General features: G+C 37.9%; 1 protein-coding gene and 1 long non-coding RNA gene across 2 annotated transcripts in view; one reads left to right on the plus strand and one right to left on the minus strand.

The window, feature by feature from the left end:
• Positions 1–13,695, plus strand: part of LOC126236905 (uncharacterized) — an 80,653-nt gene that overhangs the window by 47,078 nt on the left and 19,880 nt on the right. The window lies entirely within an intron of this gene.
• LOC126236903 (neutral alpha-glucosidase AB) overlaps positions 7,634–13,695 on the minus strand; it is a 126,790-nt gene continuing 120,728 nt past the window's right edge. The window contains exons 16-17 of the mRNA XM_049946552.1: positions 8,120–8,223; positions 7,634–8,032 (exon numbers count right to left, since the gene is read on the minus strand). Of these exons, the coding sequence (XP_049802509.1) occupies positions 7,923–8,032; positions 8,120–8,223 (214 nt within the window). The 3' untranslated portion in view covers positions 7,634–7,922. The remainder of the gene's footprint in view (positions 8,033–8,119; positions 8,224–13,695) is intronic.

Genomic DNA, 13,695 nt, shown 5'->3' on the forward strand with positions numbered 1-13,695 from the left:
ATCAGATCAGTCTTGAGAATGAGGATGATGACAAAAAAAAAAGCAGGCTTGAATGGAATCTAGATGTCACGTCAACAAGAAGCAGTTCCTGAACAAGTTGCTCCCCACTGCTTGATCCCTCCTGCAATGCTGTGTCCACATCTTTGACAAATGTAGATCAACTAATCTCCTCCCTCTGCCACACTTCACTTCAAAAGCACCTGCCTTTTTTGAATTCTGTTATTTTTTCCACACTCTTAGCAGACTTTGGACCAATTCCTTCATCCATACCCTTGAGTGTGCAGAACTTCTGCAGGATTACTGGTGCACAGTCACTATTCTCGTAAAACAGTTTCACCAGCAGTGCGTGATCCTTCATGGAGACAGTCGTGTTGACTGTCTCAGATGCAAATTGAAGAATAGCCATGTGCTGCGCATCTGTTGGTGTGCATATTCTGATGATTACTGTGCCATCTATTGGTAAGATTTCAATTAAATTTTTGTTGTTTCATGACGTTTCCCCCTGCATCAGTAATACACTGTTCAAATTTGATGTCATTCTGAGCAGTGCTTCTCTTTCTTCAGCTTTGGGAACTATAACTTTAATTACCGGTATGGATACCCTGTTTGTACAGGAAAGGGGGATGGGTTACAGAAATATGGGAGGAAAAAAATTACTTTGTCTTATACGGTGCAGGAAATCCATTGGCTTTCAAAACAGCTTCCATTAGTCTCGGGAATGGCTGAATACCGGTCCCGTATGGTTTTGAGCGGAATCTTACACCAATCTTCTTGCAAAACAGTGGGAAGTTCACATAATAATGATGGTGGATAGCGAGCATGCACCCTTCTCTCCAAAGAGAGACCACAAAGTCTCAATAATATTGAAATCTAGTGACTTTTGTGGCCAAGGGAGATGTAAAAATTTATCATTGTGCTCACAAAACCAGTCCTGGACGATGCAAGCTGTGTGAATAGATGATGTGTTGTCTTGGAACACAAGGTCACTATTGTGGAATGATGTACCATGGGATGGATCTGATCAGTCAAAATGGTCTCACAATCCTTGTCAGTAATGTGACCTGTTGGAGTAACCACGGAATACTATGATATGGCTGCCCAAGTCATCACTAAACCTCCAGCACATTTCACTCTTTGGTTGTAAACTCATTCAGAATTTGAAAATGCGTGAAACAAGACTCATCTGCCCAAAAGAAATTTTTCCATTGCTCGGTAGTCCAGGTTGTGGTTATGACAACATATTTTCCTGTTAAGGGCATTTGTATCACTGATTAGGGGTTTTGGAATTACAGCTTGTCCTGCAATTACCAGCTTCTGAAGCTCTTGTGTTGTTTTGGTGCAGACAGGATTCACAAGTGCGACACTGAGTTCTGCATTGACTTTTGCAATCGTGATCCTCTTATTTTTTGTCACAAACCTCTTCAATGACCATCGTCATGATCACTCAACACACTTTCATCTGTGCAGTGTTTCAGCAGGTGAGGTACCTTTGTCCACAATTCTATCCTCTGTAAAGAACATCAGACATCCATTCCTGTTAACAACTGCATATTGCCAATAAACACATACATCACTGAATGGATTACTTTGATACCTTCTGTAAGTTACAACGTCCCAACACAGTATTTCCAGTTAGAAATGACACCTAAAGAGGAGTTCATTTGTCTCTCTAAATCAATGAAGAACCAGTGTTGAAATTATTTATTTATATCTTATCAGAACTTGCGCACCTCTTCAAAGTAGGTCACCAATCTCCGGAACTCATATATTCACACCCGAGCAGGTATTTCCTCTCATGAAGTTGTTGCGATCGCTATTCCATTTTCAAGAGAAATCTCTTGGCACAAGCAATTAAAACAAGAACCCTCCACAATATCTGTGTTTTTACTTAAAGTACATATGAAAACTATAAGGTAGTGTATCATTCATTAGTAAAAAGACATAAGGACACACAACTTGTCTGTAGTGGTATTTACCACCACAAACGCCTTGTGAAACATTAAGATTTACCAAGTTCTGGGCAACCAGCAGTAGCTACAACACCTATGGCTGCCACATGCACTAACCACCATATTTGGAATAAGTGGTAGATGTAGCAAAAAATCTTACCACAGAATTTCCTACTGTATAGTTTAAACAATGGAAAATTTGGGATGGAAAAATGACACTATTATGAAAAGGATAGATTGCTACTCAAAATATAGGAGATGCTGAGTCGCAGACAGGTACAAAAGACTGCTAAGCAGGTAAGCTTTTGGCCAAATGGCCATCTTTTAAAATATATTAGATTAGATTCAGTTTTCGTTCCATAGACCCAAAAAATGAGATGATTCTCATGGGTGTGGAACATTTCAGAAAGTATAACATAAAACATTTGAATATAATACATACTATCTTGATCATTTCTCACAAGATTGTCAAAACTGGTGTATACAATGGGGTAAACTGAAACAGCTAATATTTACAGAATTAACACACTGTCAGAATGAAACATTGTTATTCACTATTAATAAATTTATCATACACAAAATACCTAATCTTGACTGTTTTGACCAAGTGCTGTCGCCGGCCGAAGTGGCCGTGCGGTTAAAGGCGCTGCAGTCTGGAACCGCAAGACCGCTACGGTCGCAGGTTCGAATCCTGCCTCGGGCATGGATGTTTGTGATGTCCTTAGGTTAGTTAGGTTTAACTAGTTCTAAGTTCTAGGGGACTAATGACCTCAGCAGTTAAGTCCCATAGTGCTCAGAGCCATTTGAACCAAGTGCTGTCAAAATGGAAATCCAACAGAAATTTTTACTTAAGCTTACTTAATAGGCTCTGTTAAGATATTCATCTATAGAGTAGGAGTAGTTGCTATTCAGAAAGTCATTCAAACTGTTTAAACTGTGCTTTATCTGAAACCAAGTTTTTAATGGTTGCTGGCAATTTATTGAAAATGTGTGTTCCTGAGTATTGGACCCCTTTTAGGACCAATGTAAGTGATTTTAGGTCTTCTGTAGATTGTTCTTATTCCTAGTATTGATACTATGTATTGAGCTAGTGGTTGGAAATAGAGATACTGTAAAACTTTCTTAAAATGGAATCGCCTGGGACTAAAATAATTTTCCAAATTGGATAAGTTTCCAGATTACACAAAACTCACTGGGCTACATAAAATTTGTCAGGTATCACGCACTAAAGTACTTTAAAAATTTTAAATTATGCATATACTGTGTTTACGTACCTTCACTCCAGCACAGTAGATGTTCATTTACTGTATATTGAACAACAGAACATTGGACTATTGATAAGTAACATGGTATTTCTATATTTTTACTCGAACTTTAAATCCCTTTATTATTGTATTGATATACATATTACTCCCAAGTTTATTTTCTTTAGATTTCACTTTTTTCGCCACATATCAGTGAGGGAAACTTGTTTTATTTCCTGTTCAAAACTGTTTTTTTTTTTCTACGCAATTTTTTGGACCATACAATAGTTCCAACAAGTTGGGAGAATTTGTGTGTGCTGCAAATTGCATAATATCATTTATGTATTCAATGGCTTCTTCAGGCGTATTAATTTTTCTAGGGACATCATTTTGTTCTTCTTCTTCCTTTGTTTCTTCATCAACATCCTCTGTGTTGCAGATTTCTATTAAATCTGTTGCTTAAGAGAAAGTGGAGCGAGTTGACAAAGTCATAACATTGAATGAAATCATCTGCACTACATGAAATGTTTCGCATTTTCATTAATTCTGCAATTGTTGCTGCATTTTCTTGAACTTTGATGGCCACAGAAGTGCCTTGTTCTTGACCCCAAAACCCTGCGTTGTTGAAGAACTTGGTGACAGTTTCGGGTTTTATTTCCTTTACTACCAAGCCAATCCAATATACTGCATCCAGGACAGAAACTGACCGTTCAAGAGCAAATGCACTTTTGGCTTCTTCAACACTAAGAAAGAGAGATTGCATTAGTAACTGCCTATAATGACACTTGAATGTGTAAATAACCCCCTGGTCCATGGGTTGTGTGGGGCTGGTTGAACCTGGAGGGAACCAAGCCAATTTCACGTTTGATAACATTACTTTCGGGTGGCAGGTTGCATCGTCTGGGAAAAGGAGAACTTGGTGATTTCCTTTTTTCATTTTGGCAATGAAAGAGCCCAGCTATTCTTTCATAAGACCACTCACCATCCATGCCTTTTTATTGCTTCGCCATGTGACTGGAAGCTTACTGATGTTTGTTTTGAAACAAAGAGGTTTTGCTGCCTCTCCAGTCACCAGTGGCTTCTCCATTTCACCTAACACATAGCCACACAGCAGTACAGCGAGTCTTTCCTTGGACATTTTTCTGCCGGTACGCTTTTCACCTTGAACTGCTAGTGATTTTGAAGGCAGCGCACAATAACACAGTCCTGTTTCATTGGCACTGAACACGTCTTTCAGGCCATTCACAATTAAGTTGGACAGCATTGTCTTCCGTTCTGTTACTACACTTCCCTGCACATCCTTAGCTTCCCAACACACTTCATTCCACACAATGCTGTGCCTAGCTTTGAAACTTCCAAGCCATCCTGCAGATGCCTTAAACTCCGTAGTTCCAAGCTCTGTAGCGACTTTTAGAGCCTCACTCCGCAGCATAGTCGAGATGATGTTAAGTTTCTTGCCCGCGCACTTACCAACCATTTCCACACCATTTCGATAATTTCTTCATTTACAATTTTCTTTTTGAACAGTTTGGCACTTATACAGTCAGCTGTTCCAAAAAACATTGGAAAATAGCAGGTGCGGAAACCAAAAGGCAAGCGCAAGTATTTAAACAAACCCAAATGAGTATTTGCTACACACACACATTTGAGACTCTTTATCAAGTGGTATTTGAAGATACGCGCCACACAAATCAATTTTTGAAAGGTAGCATCCAGCGCCTCATCTGTGTGCCAGAAAATTGTTAGCCTTGCCTAAATTTTCAGAAAAGAGTTCTGGGAATTCTTTTAGTAAGTTAGCTACACTGTCTTTTGTATAGAATGCAGACTCTGACAATACATTGTCCTGAATGTTAAAGCCAAACAAATCAAAAGAATCAAGACCAAAAATGTTCTCACACTTGAGTGACTGTAGCACCAGGTAAGTCACAGTTCACGTATGTGAGCAATACATGGCAGGCAATGTACATTTTCCGAGAACGGGAATGTCTTGTCCATTATAAGCCCTCAGGTGCATGCTAGTTTTAGACAGGTGTGGGGAGCCTAACAGTTTGTATGTGTGATGATTTAACAATGTGAGAGAGGCACCTGTATCCAGCTGAAATTTCACATGTTTCTCACGAAGAAGCAAATGGTTCAAATGGCTCTGAGCACTAGGAGACTTAGCATCTGAGGTCATCAGTCCCCTAGAACTTTGAACTACTATAACCTAACCAACCTAAGGACATCACACACATCCATGCCCAAGGCAGGATTCGAACCTGCGACTGTAGCAGTCATGCGGTCCCAGACTGAAGTGCCTAGAACCGCTCGGCCACACAGGCAGGCAGAAGCAAATGAACAAAAAGTTTGTTGGACTGGCGCATCACTGAAGAAACTGCATGCTTGCTTGTTTCGTTAATGCCTGTTGCCGACTTTGAATATACTGCATTAATGACATGGGCCTTGTGACTAGATTTTTGTGAGTGGGCCGAATTCTTATATTTGTTCCGTTGCAAACATATGGATTGTACATGTCCTTTCCTATCCACATCTGCCCCTGGAAATGTCTTACAATTTAAAACCTGGTTCCTAAATCTGTCTGACCACTATATAACCTTACCTTAAGTACCTTTGAGTATCTCGAGGCCTCTTCCATGTATACAACCTTCTTTCATGATTCTTGAACCAAGCGTTAGCTATGATTAAGTTATGCTCCACGCAAAATTCTACGAGACGGCTTCCTCTTTCATTTCTTACCCCCATTCCATATTCACCTTCTACGTCTCCTTCTCTTCCTGTTCCTACTATCGAATTCCAGTCACCCATGACTATTAAATTTTTGTCTCCCTTCACTATCTGAATAATTTCTTTTATCTCATCATACATTTCATCAGTCTCCTTGTCATCTGCTGAGCTAGTTGGCATATAAACTTGTACTATTGTTGTAGGCATAGGCTTCGTGTCTATCTTGGCCACAATAATGTATTCACTATGCTGTTTGTAGTAGCTTACCCGCACTCCTATCTTTTTAATTCATTATTAAACCTACTCCTGCATTACCCCTATTTGATTTTGTATTTATAACCCTGTATTCACCTGAACTGAAGTCTTGTTCCTCCTGCCACCAAACTTCGCTAATTCCCACTATATCTAACTTTAACCTATACATTTCCCTTTTTAAATTTTCTAACCTACCTGCCCGATTAAGGGATCTGACATTCCACGCTCCGACCCGTAGAACGCTAGTTTTCTTTCTCCTGATAACAACGTCCTCCTGAGTAGTCCCAGCCCGGAGATGCGCACACACACACACACACACACACACACACACACACACACACACACTCACGCAAGTGCAACTTGCACACACATCTGCGGTTTCAGAGAGCTGAAACTACACACCCCTGTCTCACTCCCTTCCCAACCACTGCTTCCCTTTCATGCCCTTTGACTCTTATAACTGCCATCTGGTTTTTGTACAAATTGAAAATAGCCTTTCGCTCCCTGTATTTTACCACTGCCACCTTCACAATTTGAAAGAGAGTATTCCAGTCAACATTGTCATAAGTTTTCTCTAGGTCTACAAATGCTAGAAATGTAGGTTTGCCTTTCCTTAATCTATTTTCTAAGATAAGTTGTAGGGCCAGTATTGCTCTCTGAACTGCAGAAAGCTATGATTGTGTGAATCTTTTTATGGTGCCTATCGCGACCCAGCACCTGTGCTATATGGTGAGTAGCAACTTTCCATCTCCCGTATTGTTACATAAGAATCATATCAAACACGCTCCACAGCTCTCACCATTTTCAGCAATTTTCCCTTAATTTTTTTGCCATAAACAGATTTCCTGTTTTACACTTAGAATGGATTACAGTGCTTCGAAGGAATCAGAAGAGTATACCTTCCAGCCTACTATACCACCCCGTTCAGGAATACACCAAACATTTCTGCACAAGGTCAACATTGCTGAAAAATAAGACTGACTCTTAAAATATGCTACAAGCAGAGTAACCTCCTGTAATTATCTTACATATGACCCTAAAGAATTACACATGCTAGTGAAAAAGTCCGAACTACAGCTGGAAAAATAATAATTTAAACATTTCAATCTTACAATACACATGCACATGCAGTCACTCAGAACACAAGAAACCAAAAAAAGATATTATCCCCCATATACATTTGACAAGTTTAGAATAGCTCATACTTTAAAAAATATGGTAAAACAAAACTACTGCAATTGACATACTTTCTCAACACGGTTGATTGATGAAATCTGTAATGCGATTTTGAAACTCTATAGAGGTGATGTATCTTCTCAACAAATGAACAGATGCAAAATGTTCCATAACTGATTCTTTTATGTGTGTGTATTTTTTATTCTTAGAGATGTATACAGCTGCAAAATACTTACAATATAATTCAACTGAAATGTTTTGTTCACAATGGAATGTGATTATAGATACAGGATCAATAAGGAACTGTATTCAAAATTCAGGATGCACATTAAACACATGCAAACAAATAAAAAAAATATCTGTACTTCATAAACAAATATTCCTAAAATAAATACAAAATATACAGGCACCCCTCACATCAAAACTTTACTTTAAGTAAAAAAGTAATCCAGTATTGACAATAAATCTCTTAAAAACACTGTTCTACCACTTTTAACTCTTACACTGACAACCCATGTTCCCTAAAGACAGTCAGCCATTTTTGGCCATACAAAAACAACGAGAGCTACAAAAATCACTGCAACAATATACTCCATTCTTCAGCCATATTTATACTTGGTTTTCGCACTACTAACACATTGCTGTTGTTGTCATATATAGTATTTACAGTTATTTTTCCAGTACCTGCAATAAAAAATAAAATAAAAAAATGAACAGTAAATAATTGGAACCATAGCGAAGACTATGAGGGGTAGAGAGATTATAGCTTACCTTTACTTTCAACAACTGCACTCTTAATTCCTGATTCAATACCCATGATTACCACCCTTTCTAGCCAAGATTTGGTTGAAAAACTTCCTTCTTTCCTGATTTTCCTGTAAAGAATGGAATAAAAAAGCAAAAAGTTAGTTTACTTGGCAAAAAATGTTTCCCTTTACTACTATTATTAGCAAAAATTAACATTTCTTCTTCAAATTAATTAAATCATTCATTGCAATAATGTAGCAAAAAGAAAATAATTATTGGTCTCCAAGTGTGCAGAAAACACTGATTTACTTCTTTTTGGAGACACAGGACAGGTTAGTATTTGCAAATAAAAACACACTACGATCCGCTTTCCAATTATGTATATTATTTAAATTACAGGTAACCCTTATGATGTCAACTATTAAATTTTATATTTTTCATCATACCATTACACTATACATTTTGTTATCATCAGAAATTAACACTTGGCTGCTGATATTAACTATAAAATTTATTTTAAATTATAATGCTGTTTCAATTAAGATTCAAAGCATTTGAACATAAGTATCAATCAGTAAACTTGGTGGCCATACCTTAGATCACTTCTCTCTACTTTTGATGACTGGCTATATATGGCAAACATTGACAATACTCCTACCACTAGAAGCATATGCAAAGGACATTATTTGCTTTTTATTATTTCTTCAACTGGATTATACATTGAGGACTTTAGCAACATGTAATGCTTGAAAAAAGCAATTGTCACAGGACAATGACAAATGTTTGCTTAAAAAAGAGGCAATTTTTGCATTTAATCAATAAATACACTAACATACTATCCAGATAGAGTGGATTTATTTTTCTGGGGTGAATTTTATACAAGGAGTACTGGAAGAAGCTTCAAGTTAGATATGTGTGCTGGAGTATTGTTCAAACAAGGATTATTCCTTTTTGTTGGTTGCATTCAGATGGTTCATTTGGAAGAGCAGATAGAAAGCTGACTCAGACCTCAGTCAAGCAGGCAGCTTTAATATGTTGCAGGGGTTCACTGTTGTATATTCTCTGCTACAAAGAGAAAGTTTGAGAATAGAAAATTTGGTAACAGAAAGTACCTAAAAAGTTGAACAGTGAGAATGTATTTTGGGTTCCACCAGCAACTTAACAGAGAGCACTATCAGATTTCAAATGATTGAATTTTTTATTGGAATTAAGGAGTACATAACTGTGCTCTTCTACTTGTATGAAAATTCCGTTGTAAGGTAAAAAAAGCCTTCTGACACTTTTTTTGAATGGATATTAGAAATGGGTATCTTTATTCATTCATACCACAGACCAAGTTTTCTTTCAGCCATGGTTCACACTGAGACAATATGATATGCGATACAACACACTGCAATGAAGATTGAATGGCATGTTGCAATAATGATCACTCGCCATTATGCTTATCAGTTGACACTATGTTCCCACTGGGATGATCCGATACGTGGTGGGCTCCCCATACGACGATACAGCAGGAATCAAGTTTCTGTTTGTTGCAATCATGAGCTATTCTGAAGAGAACATTATTGTGGCTTATGATTTAATGCTCAATAGCCTGAAAAACAAAAGGAAGTACTTGGTGTACCCATACAATGCTACAAATATCAACCATAGTTTGGCTGTGGTATCCCATGAGATCTTCCAACACGAACATAAATTCCATGTATTCTACAGAATGAGTCTACTATCGGCTACTCTGACAAAACAGAACATAAATTTTTGACATTTTATTTCTCTTGTTGAGGAACTATTAAATACAATAAGGTAAGCTGATGAAAGTGTGTGAATGACATTAAAAATGCAACCAAGAAAAGTTTATTTTTTATGAGACCACATAGTATGGTACTTTATTCATGGTGGTACATACATAAATAATGGTTACAGATTAATCAACTGCAGGCAGCACTTCTCAACAGTTCAGTATCATAAGGTAGTATGTGATTCAATTTGAGGAGTATTCAGAAAAAATGTTGCTGGACTTTAAGTGCAATCAGTCACCACTGATGGTGCAGCAGTGGGTGATGAACTCTGCACAATGGCAGAAAATGTATTTGAAATAATGGGAGAGGCCCATGACGATAATAAAAATCCTGTTTACTTCTCCGCTTTGTCCAGCTGCATGAGCAGTATTCATAAGTGACAGGAATTTAGTTAACTTCCAGATTTATTTTATGCCTGTCACAAAGTTTAATGAAATCAGGACGCTTAAGAGAGAGAGAGAGAGAGAGAGAGAGAGAGAGAGAGAGAGAGAGCATCCAGTCAGCATCAAAAGCTGATGGCTCCCGGTGTCTTTTCACTTCAGCAAGATTTTCGTTTGCAGCTTCAGCTTGTACTGGCAGCATATGAAAAAGAGAAACACGAGGCAGCACCGTACTCTGCATAGCAGGTGGCAATAACAAAGTGAGAGGCACGTGACTGCCAATCTTGTGGCAAGCAACCTCCAATACATCTCACACATATTTTTGAGAATGTAAATAGATATTGTTCTCGTTCCAACATTAGAAACAATTTTGATATGACAGCTATATGAGGCAATCTGAGACCTACAATCCACCAAAGTCAAACTACTCAACTACATTCTTCACAGCAACCTTTCCAAAATATGCACGGTGATTTACTTACCGGCAAATTATCACAACAACAATGGGCAATAAGAAAAAGAAAACCAATTCATTATCATTCTGTGATGTCAAACTATAAGATGTGGAAAAATCAATTGTTTCTGTTTCTTTTTCTCTTTCTTTTTTTCTTTTTTTTATGAAAAAGTTTCCTCAGATTCAAAATGAGAAGGACTGCATAGTGGAGAACATATGCAAATCCCAAAAAGCAGTATTTAATTTTTTACACAAAAGTAAAAGTTTTACTAAGAAATGAACTAGAGACATATGTAGCTTTGCTTCATCTACAAAGTTTGTGGCACATCATATGATTGGGTGATACAGTTTTCCAGCAAGAACCAAAACAATTTTATTTGGCACAAACTCAGAAGTGGCACATAGATATTTGTCATAAAATTATGAAATATAAGCACTGGTCTGAAAAATAGGGCAAACTCAGCTAATTTTGTAGTACAGCTAATTTCGCAGTACCAAACATATCCTTTCACTGCGAAATTGTATGAGCTGATTTTAAATACGAACACTGCACCACAGGTGGCAGCACCTGACAGCAGCGTGTGATTGAGAAAACAGCTACCGGAGAGCATCCTTGTTGCTGTGACAAAATTTTTTCCAGTGTGGTTGAGAATATTTTCAGTGTAGCATGTGTTCGGTGACAGCTTTCTGGTTTTTTATCGATACTGCTGATATAATCTGAAATGTAAGTATAAGACTTTTATTGATGGTTTCTTCACAGTCCTCTATTTACTTTGAGGTCTTGTTCACCATTTTGACACCAATAGTTTGCTTGTAATTCACTTTTTCCAGTACTGAAGTTCTCAAAGATTTGGTGCTGCTGGCGAGTGCATAAAGCAGTTCGAGAAGCACGCGAATCAAATAAAATAACGTATTTTACATGTTGTTATGCTGAATTAAAGTGCTTTCATGATCTGAATGCAATACTGACATTCGTAAAGGAAGTCTTAAGGTATTTATTGGTTTAATTTATTACAGATGTCTAAACCTAGAGGCAAATATGGAGAACAGTACAGCAGAAAGGATTTGGAAGAAGCTGTACAAAGGGTGTTAAAGGATGGCTGGTCAATTTATAGATACAGTAAAGATTTTGGCATGCCTTACAACACCCTAAAGGATAGACAGAGTTTATGCCAATCCTGTGGACTGTGCTCTCATGAAAAAGGGGCGCCCCTTCTTTTTAACAAAAGGAAGAGGAAACTGAATCGGTTAAGTATGCAACTGAAATGCAAGAACTGGGTTTCGGACTGTCGGCGAGTGATACGCGTTGTTAGGCTCGCAAATTAGCATCAGAGATACCTCAGGGGAACCCATTTGGGGAAGAAAGAGACAAGGCAGGATGGGACTGGTGGAATTCATTTAAGAAACGATATGGCTTAAGTTTACGTCATCCAGAAAATCTGTCATATCATAGGGCCGCAACTTTGAATCGTTCTAATTTGAATGATTTTTATGATATGCTACGTACTGTGTATGAGGAAACAGGGCTCGGGACAAAGCCAAATCTAATTTGAAATCTAGCAAAACAGGATTTTCAATGGTGAATAAGCCAATAAAATTGTTTCATTGAAAGAAGGGAAATGTGTCAACCAGCAAGACAACTGCTGAAAAGGGGGAGACCAACAGTTATGATTGCTGCCAATGCTATGGGGCAAACAGTGCCTCCCCTGTTTATTTTCAAGGGGGTTTGTGTCACCGATAGCTTGAAGGAAAATGCTCCTCCATTGAGCCAGTTAGCAGTCAAAAAATGGCTGAATAAATTCGGAAATGTTCTTGGAGTCCTTGAAGCACTTCATTAATCACATTCCTCTCGCTTGTCCTGTTCTGCTATTGATGGACACTCATTCTAGCCATGTCTCTCCAGAAGTTCTACAATTCAGACATGATAATGGCATTATTTTTGTTATCTTTCCATCACACCACTCAGATCTTGCAGCCATGTGATGTGTCCATGTTTGGCCCTCTAAAAATGGCTTAGAAAGGAATGTGAGATACTTTATGAAAACTGTGGTTACGAGCCTACAAGGATGGATTTTTACCATCTGTTCAAGAAGTCCATGGATGAAACTATATCTCCAGCCACCAACAAGAGTGGTTTTTCTAAAACTGGAATTTTTCCCATAAATAGAGATGCCATTCTAGATGTCACTTTGAAGGTTTCCCAAGTTCATGTGACCTTCAATTCGCAGCAAGTAGAGCTACCTGAAAGAACAGTAGATGGATGTGTACCAGCACAGCAAAAAGAAGCTGTTCATAATGTGCCATCTGAGATAAAAGTGTCAACAGATCAAACTGAAAATATCTGGGAAGAAATTAACATGCCTCTTCCAAAATCCATAAAATCATGGAGAAAGAGGAGACATGCAGCTACTTCAACCAGAGTTATTGCTGATGAAGGCATGTTGGTTGCATGAGGCCTAAAGACCCCTGAAGAAAGGGAAGTAGAAAGAATAAATTCCAAATCAAAGGGGAATGTTCCAGCAGAGAGGCAACAAGGAAAATGAGTACTTTAAAAGCTAGAATTGGAAAATAGCAAGCATGCACACACACACAAGTAGTTCCTTCAACAAGATGATGTATGCCTGTACAGAGAAGATTAATAAGAAATGCAGGGAAGTATGACAACATTTGTTCATCATGTGGTGGAAATTACGAAGATGATATAATGATGGCCAAGAGTAGATTTGTTGTTTGAAGTGTGAGTACTGGTTTCATCTGTCTTGCCGAAGACTGAAGGTGTACTATGCTCAGTTCACAGGCTGTTTATGCAGTGATGCTGATTCCGATTAACTTGAATCACATTTTCGATTTTGAGAACTAGCTTCAATTACATTTCCAATTTTAAGATTTTGTATGCCTGCAGTAAATAATTTTGTTTATTTTATTATTCATCTTTATGTTAAAGTATGTAATTAAATGATTATATTA

This window comes from Schistocerca nitens, chromosome 2 (assembly GCF_023898315.1).
Source record: "Schistocerca nitens isolate TAMUIC-IGC-003100 chromosome 2, iqSchNite1.1, whole genome shotgun sequence".
Classification (NCBI taxonomy): domain Eukaryota; kingdom Metazoa; phylum Arthropoda; class Insecta; order Orthoptera; family Acrididae; genus Schistocerca; species Schistocerca nitens.